Below are 14,962 nucleotides of genomic sequence, written 5' to 3'. Positions count from 1 at the left end.
AGTTAGGATACAGGCCGCAGACTTTTGGATGAGTTCAGGTTTATGGAGAGTGGAAGATGGGAGGCCAGCCAGGAGACCATTGGAATAGTCCAGTCTGGAGGTAACAAAAGGCATAGATGAGGTTTTTCAGTAGCTGAGGCTGGGGTGGAGACAGGCGATGTTATGGAGGTGGAAGTAGACGATCTTGGTGATGGAGCAGATATGTGGTCAGAGACTCATATCAGGATCAAATAGGACACCAAGGCTGCAAACGGTCTGGTTCAGCCTCAGACAGTGGCCAGGGAGAGGGATGGAGTCGGTGGCTCGGGAACGGAGTTTGCTGCAGGGACCAAAGGCAATGGCTTCGGTCTTCCCAATATTTAGTTGGAGGAAATTTTTGCTCATCCAGTACAGGATATCGGACAAGCAATGTGACAAATGATAGACAGTGGAGGGGTCGAGGGAGGTAGTTGTCAGAACTGACGAAGGAGCTTTGATCTGAAAGAGTTAACTCTGTTTCTTTCTCCGCAGATGCTGCCTGACTTAGAGTATTTCCAGCATTCTCTGTTTTTATTTCAGATTTCCAGCATCCAAAATATTTTGCTTCTGATTGTTTTTTTTGGTAACATCTAACCACAGGAGGTAGGTGGGCTGTCCCTCCGACTCCTTTCCCCAATCAATGATTCACAGGTGGGCCTGTTAATAAAACCAGCTACCTCCTCCTTCCCCCACTCCCAACAAGAGTGGATTTCAACAGACACCCCGTGCTGGTCTCAAATGAATGGGTCATCCCAACGATAATAGGTGCAGATGTTTGAAGGAAACCTGAGACAAGATGTCAGATTAGCTGTCGTTCCCGGTCATTGTGTAAACACATCTTCAATACATGGCTCATGAAGATATAAATCCCTCTGTTACAGCAGCTAGAGCTGAAGGCTGTATGGAGAATTATAAACCTGTGAACCCACTTCAATATAAAACACACTACTTAAATGTAACTCATTTCCAATTTCTTTCTGTGGGAAAAATGATTAAAAAAAACACAAAAATGTGATAAGCACTTTTAACATAGAATAAATCCCAAGACACTTCACAGAGGAGAGACTAGGAGGGGGCGACCAAAAGCTTGGTCATAGATTTGGATTAAGAAGGGTCTTAAAGGAGAGGGAGATAGCGAGGCAGAGGGGTTTACGGTGGGAATTCCAGAGAGACATCCAAGTGGTCGAAAGCACAAAAAATAGCCCGAAAACCTGTTGTCCACACAATGCCTAATAAACTGGTGAAACCACGCAATGGGGTTCCCCACAGCTGCGTCATTGAATCACATTAGATTGCGTCACATATTTGAGGAACTAATATAGTATCTTCAAAAGATACATAAAAGTCACATCAAGGAGCAGCCTCAGCATTCAGCCTAAGCTTCCTCTTTACAGGGTGGTAAAAATAACTGGCAACCTCAAAAGAATATTTGCAAAAAAAAAAATTCAAAAGAAAATACACAATGCACTGGACATGTTTTTGAGATATGTGCTAAAGTCTCAACAGCCAATCAGCTGATCACCAGTCTCATGTAACCCACCGTTATATTTTAGTAAATATTTCCCTCAGGTTCAGTGACAGACCACTCCCATAGGTGAGTCTGCGCTCCCTACACCCAGATTGGGCCGTACACTCGCCCAATATCTAATACATTACGTCCTACCATATGGTTTTCTAAACTTCAGAAAGCTGGAAGAATAAATACTATCAGTCTGTGGCTTGGGCTATAAAGTACCGGATTTGTTGAATAGTAAACAAGATAAATGACCAGTATTAAATGTAGCCGGTAGATTTACAATAGTTAGACATTTTGGTTTGCTCAAAACAAAAAAATAAATAAACGGTGCTAAAATTGACCCATGAAACAGTCCCCATCCTCGGCTGTTGGTATCCCATAGTTACTGGCCTGCCCATTATTATTGGCTTCAAAAATAACTGCAATACTGTCAAAGATATAGCTCCAAATTCCTTTGAAGAAATCCTAAACAAAAAGGCATTAAAACCCTTGATGTCTCTCCATCTCAGAGCTGCTAATCAAAATTCTTTAAAAGGTCCATCTGATTACTGCGGACATCATCTGTTTGCAACTGCAGTTTGGGATACAATAGACCAGGCAATCGGCCACTGAATTACCAGTTACATCGCAGGTCCCTTCAGAACGTAGAGAGGTTGCCTTATATAGACAACCTCTCTAAACCTCTCTACATTCTGTGCTGTCATCTATCAAATAGGCTGGGCCTTTTTCTGTTGAGAGTTGTGGCTTTTTTTCTTTATAATATTGTGTGTCCTGTGACAAAAAGGGAAAGAAAGAAATAAAATACACCAGATAAAAGCATTCTATTGTCAAAATGTTCCATTCTCTCACACCTGCTGCCAGCTATTTCAGCAAACTTCATCCAACTCAACCAAGCCACTTTCACAGTGGAAGGGAGGAGGCTGAGCTGTGCTGACAGTTTGGTCCTCATGCTTCTGAGACTGAGTTTAACTCCAATTGAGACGGAGAGGGACCACTCTGCTTGCTAGCTGTGCAAAATGAGTTTGGCTTAATCTCAATCTAGGCCCCAATAAACACAAGGCCATATTACGTGTGCATATAAAATCTTGCCTCTGCACGCATTTAGTCACTGTCACCTGGTTCTGCGTGGGCCCATTGCCCAGATACAAACCTACCCTTTATTCAGCTGCTCATCGTGTTGCTGCTGCTGCCGCCTACGGTTCCATTCCCTCCAGCACTTTGAGCAGTAGCCCTGCCAGGCCGGGTTTCCATAGTAACCACAGCCATCTTTACACAGTAGTTCGGATTGGTCAACATGGATTCCTCGGGGCCCTATTTTCTCACTCATCCTGAAGATAAGGAAAAAGAAAAAGCACAGACTAAGTTGTTGTTGAAGTTATACAGCTGTCAAATGCTGCCCTCTAGTTTTTGTGGGTCCAACATACTGCCTTGCTGTCCCAAAAGTACCACCCCTTGCTGGACGTCAACAGCCCTCAGATCTCACCCAAGTGGCCATTCTTCATGTAACAGCCTAACTAGTGAGGATCAAATTCAACAATGAGGCAGTATCACGACTAAGCATCATCTAACGACCAAACACAGGGTTCATGAATAACAATCGGGCGTGGAACCATGGCCGGTCTTTCCCATATCTAGCCCAGGGAAATTGAGGAAAATTGCAGGTCCCCAATTGCCATTCTCATTATCAGCTAATGCAGCACAACCTGGGACCTGGAACCTTCTGATCTATCTAGCTCACCTCCAGACTGGGCAGAAGATTTATCAACTCACCTACTGGAGGAAGCTAGTACTTTCCAATGCTCCAGTTGTATTTATGGCTTTAAGGGGATTATTGATTCTTGGCTCCAAATCCTCATGTCTGGATAGTAATATTGGCTAAAAATAATGGAGTTCTATGGTGTAAACATGGATGCCATGGCACAGTGCAATGCAACATTATAATAAAATCTATTATGGGTGTACAATCAAGAAAATAGAGGACGCGCATATGAGGAATAAAGCCACATTGTTGTGGGTTATGCTCAACTGTCACGCGATTTGAGGTGGTTATATTACATATCTGAGTATCATTGGCTATCAGAACACCACCAGTAATTACAGTATTAAAAATCTTTCAAACATGAATAACCATAGAATAGAATTTAATAAGAAAAAACATCTGGTAATGATATTTATTTTCTACTGAAATAACTTTTTTCCTAAAAAAAAAATTCATGAAAAAGCATTTGGTAAAACTTCTCCAAGTTTTAAAACTTGGAACATGATGAGGTAAATCAATTAGTTCACTTTTGTGTGACCTTGTTGTGACGAAAGAGACTCATCCTTTACAAGGCAGATAAGGTTGAGGAAGCCCATTCGAGCCCATCCAGGAAAAACTTGCCGTTTCCCTCCCACTTTATTAAATGATTCCAGGGGTTTCGCCTCCGCTATACTAAGCAGAAGTCCATTTCACCTGTTGAATACCCTTCGTGTGAAGAGAACATTAGTTCTAAATTTGCTTTTTGCTATTCTGTGCTCCTTATCCCAATGTAATTTAAAGTACTCTTTCAGATTTACTTTTCTATACGGTTTTACTACATAATAATCCTTTTATATAAAAAAAAAACCTTTCTTCTTTTAAAGTGGGCAAGTTCAACCTCAAAAAAAACACTTTTTTCCCCCCCAGGTAAGGGAGCTCCATCCTTAGTTTTGACTTCACAGAGAGAAAAAAGAATGGCTTGTACGCTCTGCAATGATTTCTCTCGCCTCGCAGGTTCTAGAGCTCGGCATTAAAGCGTCGGATTTGTCAAAGCCAAAAGATACAAGTTCGGCAGCGGCGGAAACAACATTGCAGTTCCCCTCGGCACCAGGAAACTGAGTGAGAGCTGTCAATCACCGAGACCGCGCGCTGCAATCCCAATCCCCTCTGTCCCAACTTAATTCCTGGAAATAACCACAACACCAAGAACTACATCACCTGCCCCCTCTCCCTCCCTCCCTCCCTCTGTGCAGCCTCTGGCCACTCACCCGGAACCACACACACTATGCCCACGGAGGAACCTGACCTCCAAAAACACAGCTCTAGAGGAAACTTCAATTTCTTTCTATTTCTAGCCGGAAATCAATGAGCATTTTAAAAGGTGGCCCCGCATAGTTCCAACTCGGGCTACGGTTGAGAGTCACTGTCCCAGAATCTCGCAAACAGGAAATTGCCCAATGTATATTAATTAGTAACAGCGTGTCGTCGCTCTCAGATCAGTCGGAAGTCTATCACCAGCGAGCTTGGCAATGCACAAATATTTACATAGAATTTAGCAGAATGCTAAACCAATTCCAGATTAATTTTGGAAACCAGTCTTTATTTCCTTTTCAACATGCATTTGCCCAAGATTCTTTACAAAGACACCAAATCACCACAATATCATACATATGTGGAACCGAGGAGTTAGTGTGTGATGCAAATAGAACACAAAGTGAGTACCAACTCTTCATTTACTCTAGGGGTCATCTGATAAAACCACAAGGAGCAAGGGCCCTCTACATTGAGCAGGTCCCAGGTGTGAGATTTTCAGTCCTGAGTTAACCAGAGCCGAGGAGTCTATTACTACCAAATATAAACATAATTAAAAGGGGCAAGCTAGGCTTCCCCCAGACGAGGAAAGCTGAGGTTCAGTTTCCAATCTGTGTTGATTGAGCTAATCCCAGCTGAGGCGGTCCTGGAGATGCTCAGTAGCCTTGAGATTTGGATGAACTTTCAATAATACGACCACACAGTCAATCCTTTCTGATAATGATCTTAGCTACTCGAATTAACCCGTGCCACCACAGGATTTACACCTGTCTTCAATAAACAATTGTAAATCACAAAATCAGACTTCCTTTTAGGCTTAAAGTATCAAGAATTTATCAAGCAAAAGATGAACAAGCAAATAAATAAGATACATATAAATCTACAGCAGAAATTACACTCCAGCTCCTGGAAAGAAAAATGGTCACAATCTCTACATTAATTACTATCCTTCTGAATGAACATTTGTCTACCCAATGACTCTCTTCTCCTCCCCCCCCCCCCCCCCTATATTTCTCACCATTGCAGAGGTTGAACTAGCCTGACTTGCATGTTCCAAATAGATTGTCTCAACTCAGGCATATATATATATATAGTCCTCCACTAGTTGTGGATTTGAATAAATGACAGCCAGGTTCAAAAATAGCTGCCAGCCCTGCACAACTGGGAAATAAATGTATTGTGACTGGATTTAAAGGGACAGCCACCACCACTAACAACAATAACTTGCATTTATATAGCGCCTTTAACGTAGTAAAACTTCCCAAAGCGCTTCACAAATAAAAAAAATACTTTATTTTTGTCACACTGCTACGACTGACCGCAATGTCCCTGTGCTCGGAAGGAAAAAAGATCAGTCAGCATTCCTAATCCTGATCACTGTCCAATGACTCCCGCTGGAAAAGAATGTGTGTATGGCGGGGTGAAGAATCCATGGAACTGAACCCCAGCAGCAGTCAGTCCCTTCAGGAGAGGCGGGAAGAAAATTGGAGGATAAAAAGTATTGGAAAAAGTTTGCAAGGCAGGAGGGTCTGACACAGCACGAACATTGTGCAATGGCTAATGTGGTAACTCTCATGTTTCATAAACGGCCTGTTGGAAAACTTCCTTGCTTCTTCAATAGATTAACTTGATTACCTAAACCCAGGCGATCTGAATGCAGGGATATTAACTAGAGCATTCTCTAACTAAAGAAAATTTTAAAAAGTCAGCTTAACTATAACAAATTAAACAAGAATAATGATGCACTGAGCCCAACTAAGTTGCAAAGAGTAGGATGGACGAAAGTGAAATCGGTTTAAATGCCTGAAGATTGTAGGAGGAAGGAAAGACCGAGGAAGGCAAGAGGTTCCACAGTTTTGAGGTTGTGGGAATGAGTAGGAGATGGTGCAAGGGTCTTCATTTCAACACAGTGATGATGCAGGGAGGAGGAAGAGGAGAGGATGCCATATTGCAACTTAGGAGGAACAAGAGGAGCATTGGCTATAGTGGAATGACTAAAATAGAGAAAGAAGGAGAGAAATTGCAGGCTGGAGATAAGAGAGGAATCATTATCAGACAAACTATTCTTATCTGTTGTCCAGGAGTGCAAGTTATCACTTTAGTCATAGACATTTTAAAGGTAGATACCTAAATATTTGATGGTGTCTCTCAATCACTCCTTTTGATCCATCGTTATGCATTAAAATTGTAGGTTAGAGGTGACCTTTTAATTGTACAGAATCCCCTCTGTGTGACATCATGAATGGGGGTAATGCATTATGGGCAGCAATCCCCCATTGTTGATGTAACTGGAATGGAACTTAAGGGGGAATTCGACGCAAAAGGTTTGCCTTCCAGACAGCCTCTAACCAGCAATTCTAAAGTAGGGTGAGGCACATCAGCAAATGTACCAGTACCTCCTTTATAATGAGACTGAGATTTATGGAGCAATTCAGTAGAATACAAATCCCTTCTTTCTTTTAAGTAGTTTTCTCATCTTCTCTCGTCCCTGGAAGGTGTTGGAATGCAACTGCCACGGCCTACATCAGCTTGGCCATTCTTCATTTATGAGCCCAGGCTATTCACCAGGGTGGACATCACATCTACCTGATCCTGTCCTCCCCCAACATCCACAGATGCACTTTCCAGCAAAGGATAGTGATCTACAACAGGAACTCTGGCTGATTTTTCTACTCTCTAGCCCAGGGGCACTGTCCAAGTATAACCCAACGGAGATTAGTTAAATCAGTACTGACCAACAATGGAACGTGGGACCTTTCTGGACTGTATGGCACAATACTATTATCATGTGGTGTGTTTAGCAATCAGGGTGACAGAGAGAATACACTTTCTCTTTAGTATTTCTCCCCAGTGCAATAATAAAGCTCCATAACACTCATTGCATGAAGTCAGTGTTTTTAAGGAACGAGACACTGATAGCAGGAAAGCTATCCCTGGACTGAGAAGATGGATGCAGCTCACCATAACACAATGGTGGTTGAAGCCTCCCCAGTGACTCGTTTGATTAGCCATGGCTAATTTTTTGTCCTCCTTTGCCTCAAGGCCAGGTGAAGCTCCCCAGCTGCTGCCTTGTCAGTGATTGGCAAACTCAGCACAGACCAGGCACTGAACTTGGCACCTTCTGGTATATGGCTCAGTACACCAAATGGTCCTTCTTACATACTGAGCCAGCGAATGCAGCAACTTTTACAGAAACGTGGAAAGAACACATTATATGTGAGTAGGCACTATAGGCAAAATATTACAATATTAACATCCCACATAGAAAGAGTTTACAGAAAATGCTGGAAAAGCTCAGCACGTGAGGCAGCATCTGTGGAGAAAGAAACAGAGTTAATGTTTCAGATGACCTGTTTTTATTTCCAATTTCCAGCATCCGCAGTATTTTGCTTTTGATTTAGAAAGATTACAGCAGTTTCAACCTACTGTGGACCTGGGTCCACAAAACTGCCCAGAAATTGTCACTGAGTTAAGGATGGCTGATCTAGGAAATTGAAAAATTGACACTGGGCAGTAGAGGGCACTCTGAGATTGAGATACAATTGAGGGAGCTTTACCCTGCGTGTAATCCATGTTACAGTTTATCCTTTTAACTCAAAGTCGTTCTTTTGCTTCAAAAAAAATCTAATTATCCAGTAAGGCGAATTAAGCAATTTTAATGAAACAGCGCACTTAAACACTGCAGGAACACTAAAAAAAACTGGCATAAATCATAGAATCATATAGCACCGAAGGAGGCCATTCGCCCCATCAAGCCTGTGCCAGTAAGGCATCAAAGCAACTATTGAAGCACACGTGATTGAAATGGGAGCACTGTGGAAGTTGCCCAACGCCGTGTTCAGTCATTTTGCGAAATACTTAGTGATTGTGGCTTGCTTCCTGCCGACAGCACATTCATCCACAAAACTGTCAATTATATTTGGCGCAGAGAAAGGTTCCATCACAACGGCCATTTCCTCAGCAATCGCATTATGTTTGGACGCCGTGACGGTGGTGTGGGCTGGTTCTCTACCTCCGTCCTCTCGCAGGAACCCACTGCTTTGGGCCTCTACCTTCCTCTCATTCCCGTTAGCACGGCATAGACAGTCTGACTGTCACTTAGCAATCCAACATCAGGGCTTCCTTATCCACACTGACAATGGATTCACAACTCAAGTTTGCTGGCAGTCGCAACAATGAACTTCTTGCCCTCAAAGAGGTTTACTGCCCCTGGTGCCTGTGTGTGATCTTCCACCTTGTCAGATACAGCTGCTTCCTCTTCTGGTGGGATGAAGCTACAGTGCTGAAAGCAGTTGGCAATGGATTCAGCTTTCAGCTATTCCCATCAGCAATGGGTCATGAGGATTGCCTGCAAAAGATTCAATGTAAATGGCACACCAGCAACATGTGTGACAGCAATACTTTGTACCAATTATTTCTTACACTGTTTCATAAATCACATCAGCATCCATTTGCTGGATCAGATATAATGTTTAGCAATAAGAATATTAGTTTTGTCGTATTTAGACCACAGGCACTTTACGTGTGCTGTACAGTTGTCAACTCTCAAGGTGACGTTTCTGCATTGCAATCTCCAAAAAGAGCCCCAGTCATCAACATTTTCTTATTCTTTTTCTTTAATAACTTTGAACAAAACAAAAGGGTTCCTTATAAAATTAAATTATAATATTCCTGGTTATCCACAAAACACTCCAGTCTTTGCAGTGTCTCAGAAGACCTCGGCAGACACCGCACGCTCCCTCTCCAGGGCCACCCAGGCATGAGCAAGATTGTGGAAAAGAGGCAGGCAGCCAGAGTGCCCTCCGCCCCCCCTCGCGCCGCATCCATCCTGGACCAGTAGATGGCCACCTTGGCCAGGCCCAGGAGCAGACCCACAAGAAGGTTCTCCGACTTGCCCACACCCCCTCCCACCCCCACCCCAGCACCGGGGTGGCCAAAGATCAGGAATTTGGGGCTAAAGTGGAACCAGGAACGCCTCCATATTGATGCTGTAGGTTACTGCAGAGTAACAACAACACAAAAATCATTGGGGGAGGGGGGTTGGAATTCCCAAGATTTCTTTTTGCCCCAGTTAGGTTAGCACAAACCACGATGGTAATCCATGCCTAGCTTTTTTCCTACCTGATCGTTTTTCATTGATGAAAGTTAGCATTCTGCAGCTTGTTAAAAAAAAAAGCCAGTTTGATCAACATTAAAGATGTCTTGGGACTTATAAGAAGATAAGATTTCAGGAATATCATGCAACCGGCTTTCTTTGGGAAAGTTCCTTGTGTGGGCCTAGATTTGATTACAAGGCAATTTTGAAGTGGCCAAAACTGGGTTCGTTCCAGATTCTTCAGCGAGTACATTCACTTTTTCCAGCAGGGCAAGATCAGATGGCCCATAAATGTTAGCGGCTCTGGTCTGTTTGAACCAGCTCAACAAAGCTTGACTCAACATTGCAACAGGCCGAGGGGCACATTCTCTTCCTTTGGCTGGAAAAGTATTGCTGGTAATCAGTGTTGATTCCCTGTTTTTCAGATGGGTAGAAAGGATGTTAGGAGGAAAGTTACATTTCTTTGCTGCAGCTTTCTTTATTTCTTGATGATCTCAGGAGGGAGGGAGGACTGCCACACCTAGATACATAAAAAGAAAAGAAAAGACTTGCATTTATATAGCGCTTTTCAAGACCTCGGGATGTCCCATAGCGCTTTTCAGCAAATTAAAAGTACTTTTTAACGTGTAATGTAACTGTTGTAATGTAGGAATGATGTTGATCATTGGGTTAAATTCAAATTAAGTGGCGTCTTTTGTTGGTTAGAACTCATTTGCAGTGAGAATTCAAATATGAACACTCTCCCAAAGCAGCTTGTCATGCTACCTCTCTACCCTTTCCTTAAAAGCCTCCTCTCTTTGGCTGTGCTTTTCTTTCCTATCTCCTACTCCGAGTCCTCTTCTCCCTTTGTAAAGTACTCTGAGGCATTCCTTTATGAGGTGGGTGTTGTATGTTTACAAACAGTAGTTAGGGTTATTTTCAAGCTTGGTGATGTGTCTTGGCATCTTACTTAGATTTCTCAATTTAAAAATAAACAGAGCACAACTTTAGACACTGTTACCCCTCCCCCTCCCCTTCCTCACCATTCACACTAATCCTCATATCTCTTTAATAGGTCTGAGCCCATTTGCTTCTAAAGAAAATGTCTATTCTTTCAGTGATAGCTTTTGACAGGAGCGTGTTCAAACTCTTTGAAAAAAACCTCGCTGAACAAGTCAACGTTGTCTGCAACTCCCTTCTGAAGCCAGAATAAATGAACGAAACAAGTCCTAAAAACGTGTCGCCAAGGATACGCGGGTCTCAGGAAATCCCAGACAGCTGGCTCGGTTCGGAATAAAAGTCTTTATCTGTGAGCGGTGAAACTGGCTGTTTTTTTTTTCAAATCTCGCTCCATTCTGTTTGGATTCCAGTCTCTTCCTGAGGACGAGGAGGAAGGTGGCCGGGAGCCGAGTCCTGGAGGCACAGAGAAAACCCAACACACACACAGGCCCCTTTTATTGGGAGGAATCAACAACAACAAGTCAGAAGAGCGACCCAGGGGAAAAGGAAGCCGTCTGTCAATGCGGACGAGATGCCCCTGCTTTTTTTTTTGGAAGAAGTCAGCAGATTTCTAAACAAACTTTGCTGAACTTTTGTCTGCGATTATTCTCACTTCAATGAGCCTGAGGTAGAATGTGGAGGGGCTGCTGAAGGCGTGTGACTATGAATGGAGCTAAATACAGACTCTGTTTGTGTTAAATTGAGTGTTTAGAGGCCAATTTCTCCACCATCTGTCTCTAGAAAGGAAATGGCCACGATTTATGTTGTTCTTTCCCATTTTATTAAAAGGGCTACTGATTATACAAGACATTGCTGGAAACACCTCACACACTTCCCCAAACAAACAATTTTAAATAATTTATAAAAGTACCTTTGAGCCCCAGCGCAAACACTACCAGTCGAAGATGCTAATTACACAGACATTCTGCTTTTCTTATTTTCTGTTCCCTAGACCTCCAGTGTTATTAGAACTAATTGAAAACACAGCTACAATGCTTTCCCTGCCCACACTAGCTGCACAGCTAGTCATCTGCTTCGTATTATGAAAATATTTTTGTTCCTATATTCCTAAAAAAGTGTTCAAAATTTTTCCTTTGAAATGTTTCCTCGTTTTCTCAAGTGATTTGTGTTTTTTTAAGCTTATGTTATCCTTTAATTCCACCCCCACCCCGTTCCCCCAGCTCCGTCTCCCACAGCTAAGAGCATAGCTAGGTGGGTGACCCACTTCCAGCCCTATGCCAATGGCTGCTCCTGACCCAATAGCTAGAAGGTGCTTGAGGGTGGCCCTCAAGATGACTTCTCGACTTCTCCACCAAGCTCCCTCCAATAATTAGTGGATAGAGCCCCACCTGGTGTCAGAAACTGGCATCCACAGGTCCAGGATGCGTGAGATCAGTGGGGAGGGTTGCTTTGATTGCTTGCCTCTTATTTAATGCCTAGTGCTTGCCCAGATGACCTAATTTGCTTCTAAACAATGAGAATTAAACTAGCATTTATAGCAATACACACGCACATTTTTAGTTGCTGAGTCACTTGTACCCTTTTGGTGGTTTCCTCATCCAGTGGAGGGAACTTGTAGAGATTGTTCCTTGGCATTGGGTTGATGAAAAATATCACTGCCCTGACCCAAGAAAAATAGAGCCCCACCTGGTGTCATATTCATCCAAACACGACAAAGAAGATCTTAAATTCAATTCTCCAACCTCCCTTTCCTCTACTAGGTCCTTGAACATGTTGTCGCCTCCCAAATCCGTACCCATCTTTCCTGCTTCTCCATGTTTGAACCTCAGGTTTCCGCCCCTGCCACAGCACTGAAATGGTCCTTATGAAAGTCACAAATAACATCCTATGTAACTGTGACTGTGGTAAACTATCCCACCTCATCCTTCTCGGCCTGTCTGCATTGACAGGGTTGACCACACCACCCCCTCCAACGCCTCTCCTCCATTGTCCAGCTGGGCGGGACCACTCTGGCCTAGTTCCATTCTTACCTATCCAGTCGTAGCCAGAGAATCTCCTGCAATGGCTTCTCTTCCCGCTCCCGCACTGATACCTCTGGAGTGCCCCGTTTTGCTCCCTCCTATTTCTCATCTACATGCTGCCCCTCAGCGACATCAACCGAAAACATAACATCAAATTCCACATGTACTTAGCTCTACCTCACCACCACTTCTCTTGACCCCTCCACTGATCTGATTTGTCACACAGCCTGTCCGACATTGAGGATTGGATGAGTAAAAATGTCCTCCAATTAAATATTGGGCAGGCTGAAGCTATTATTTTCGGTCCCCGTCACAAACTCCATTCCCTAGCCATCAATTCCATCCCCCTTTCCTGGCTACTGTCTGAGGCTTAATCAGATGGTTCGCAACCTTGGCGTCCTATTTGACCCCGAGCTGAGCTTCTCCATCACCAAAACCGCTTACTTCCACCTCTGTAATATCGCCTGTCTCCATCCATAGGGATTCTACTGTGGTTTACGTCACATGCTTAATTTTAATTTTCCTTACCACCCTTTCCCTAGATTCGGATGGCTCACTTGATAGAGGTGACCACAAGCTATTTATTAACTGCAATCACTTGGTCAGCAGCAGCAGATCATTCACATTTTGCACAGAATACAGAAGGGATTTTTAGGAATAGAGAAAGTCCATTAAGTTCCCTTCCTGAAAACCAACCTCACATACTCACCTTCTCACCATATCCCACAGACCCACTCTGTGAAATGTGCTGTCCATTCCAATGACCTTGTAACCAGTACCAAAAAAAGGCGGTTAATCATTTCAACAGCTCCAAGCACAAAACTCTGTTAATCCTGACCCTGTCGTATGGTGCAGGTTTCCTCCACTTAGCTGTGCTCCTGCCTTAGTTACACTTTACACATTGGATGAATAATGGAATAAGTTTGTAATCATAGAATCTTATAGCACAGAACGATGCCATTCGGCCCATCGTGCCTGTGCCGGCTCTTTGAAAGAGCTATCCAATTAGTATTGGAATAATCTGCCCCATCTATCTTACAGAATTTGTGAAGAACAGAGAGGATAGATAAAAGAAATGCAGTGGATTTGATTTATATGGATTTTCATAAAGCATTTCACGAAGTACCACATAAGAGACTTATGGCAAAGGTACATGGAATTGAGGGGAAATGAGGCCATGTGTATAGAAAGATGGTTGAAGGGCAGAAAGCAAAGGGTAGAGTTAAGAGGAATTTTGAGAACAGAAGGATTGGTGAGTGACATTTCACAGGGGTCTTGTGCTGCTCCTATAACTATGTGCATAAATTATCTAGAATTAGGAACTGAAACAATCTCAAAATTTGCTGTTGACAGCAAATGGTGAAGAAGATCTGGAATGCACTCCCTGAAAGGGTGGTGGAAGCAGATTCAATAGTAACTTTAAAAAGGGAATTGGACAAATACTTGAAAAGGAAAAAATTGCAGGGCTATGGAGAAAGAGCAGGGGAGTGGGACTAATTGGATAGCTCTTTCAAAGAGCCGGCACAGGCACGATGGGCCGAATGACCTCCTTCTGTGCTGTAAGATTGTATGATTACAAACTTATTTCATCGTTCTAATACTATAATGGCAGATGAAATACAGCACTGCTCCCTCGCTCAGGCCTCAGGTTAGAATCACAGATCGGGCCCCGATTACATCATCGGAACCCGATCTGCATATTTAAATAGGACCCCGCCTCTTGCAGTGGGTCAGATCTGGGTGGGAAAGGATTGGGTAAGTCCCCCACCTCCTGTTTGGTTTGCAGGGAGAAGATGATAGCACGTTTCGTCTCACAATGAAATACAGATGTGTGAAATACTGCAGCTTGGAAGCAAAAACTGGGTGATATGTGAATGATATCTAAAGGTGAAGTTGTAAAAGAGCCAGGATGGCCAGGGATCTGCATTATACATAAATACGTCCACTTTTCTTTCTCTCTTGGACCAGGAAACCAGCATGTGCTGCAACAGCTGATAAGGGACTGAAACCTCGTGGACACAAAGTGCTGGGATTTGAATCCCCATGTTGTCATACAGGGATTTTAAATTTTAAAAAAGTCTTTCCCACATCTTCTGCTACTGAGGGAAAGAAGTTTTAAAATTTAACGAGAAACAAATGCTGCATTGGAATCCCGCATGTATCTTATTTCCTGTTAAAAAAAATTTTTTAAATAAGATGCTGTTTGCTACTTTTCCAGTTTTGAAAATTCCTTTTGTGGTAATAGCATAATTGCTAGGGAGAAACACAGCAAAACCTCAGAATTTATTTCACTTTATATGTTTATTTTTGACCTTTTAATGGCC

General features: G+C 43.0%; 1 protein-coding gene across 8 annotated transcripts in view; it reads right to left on the bottom strand.

Moving 5' to 3' along the window:
* LOC137342210 (rab5 GDP/GTP exchange factor-like) overlaps positions 1-14,962 on the bottom strand; it is a 38,611-nt gene that overhangs the window by 14,747 nt on the left and 8,902 nt on the right. The window contains exons 1-3 of one of the 8 annotated variants that reach the window (XM_068005986.1): positions 4,337-4,449; positions 3,305-3,392; positions 2,689-2,862 (exon numbers count right to left, since the gene is read on the bottom strand). In XM_068005986.1, the coding sequence (XP_067862087.1) occupies positions 2,689-2,861 (173 nt within the window). In that variant the 5' untranslated portion in view covers position 2,862; positions 3,305-3,392; positions 4,337-4,449. Of the gene's footprint in view, positions 1-2,688; positions 2,863-3,304; positions 3,663-3,831; positions 4,451-4,540; positions 4,710-5,601; positions 5,693-7,544; positions 7,567-14,962 lie in introns of those variants that run through there. The other 7 variants (XM_068005988.1, XM_068005980.1, XM_068005987.1 and 4 more) reach the window with 7 other exon arrangements.

This window comes from Heptranchias perlo, chromosome 25 (genome assembly GCF_035084215.1).
Source record: "Heptranchias perlo isolate sHepPer1 chromosome 25, sHepPer1.hap1, whole genome shotgun sequence".
Taxonomy (NCBI): Eukaryota; Metazoa; Chordata; class Chondrichthyes; order Hexanchiformes; family Hexanchidae; genus Heptranchias; species Heptranchias perlo.
Note: the sequence above shows the minus strand (reverse complement) of the source record. Positions and strands in the feature narration are given on the sequence as shown.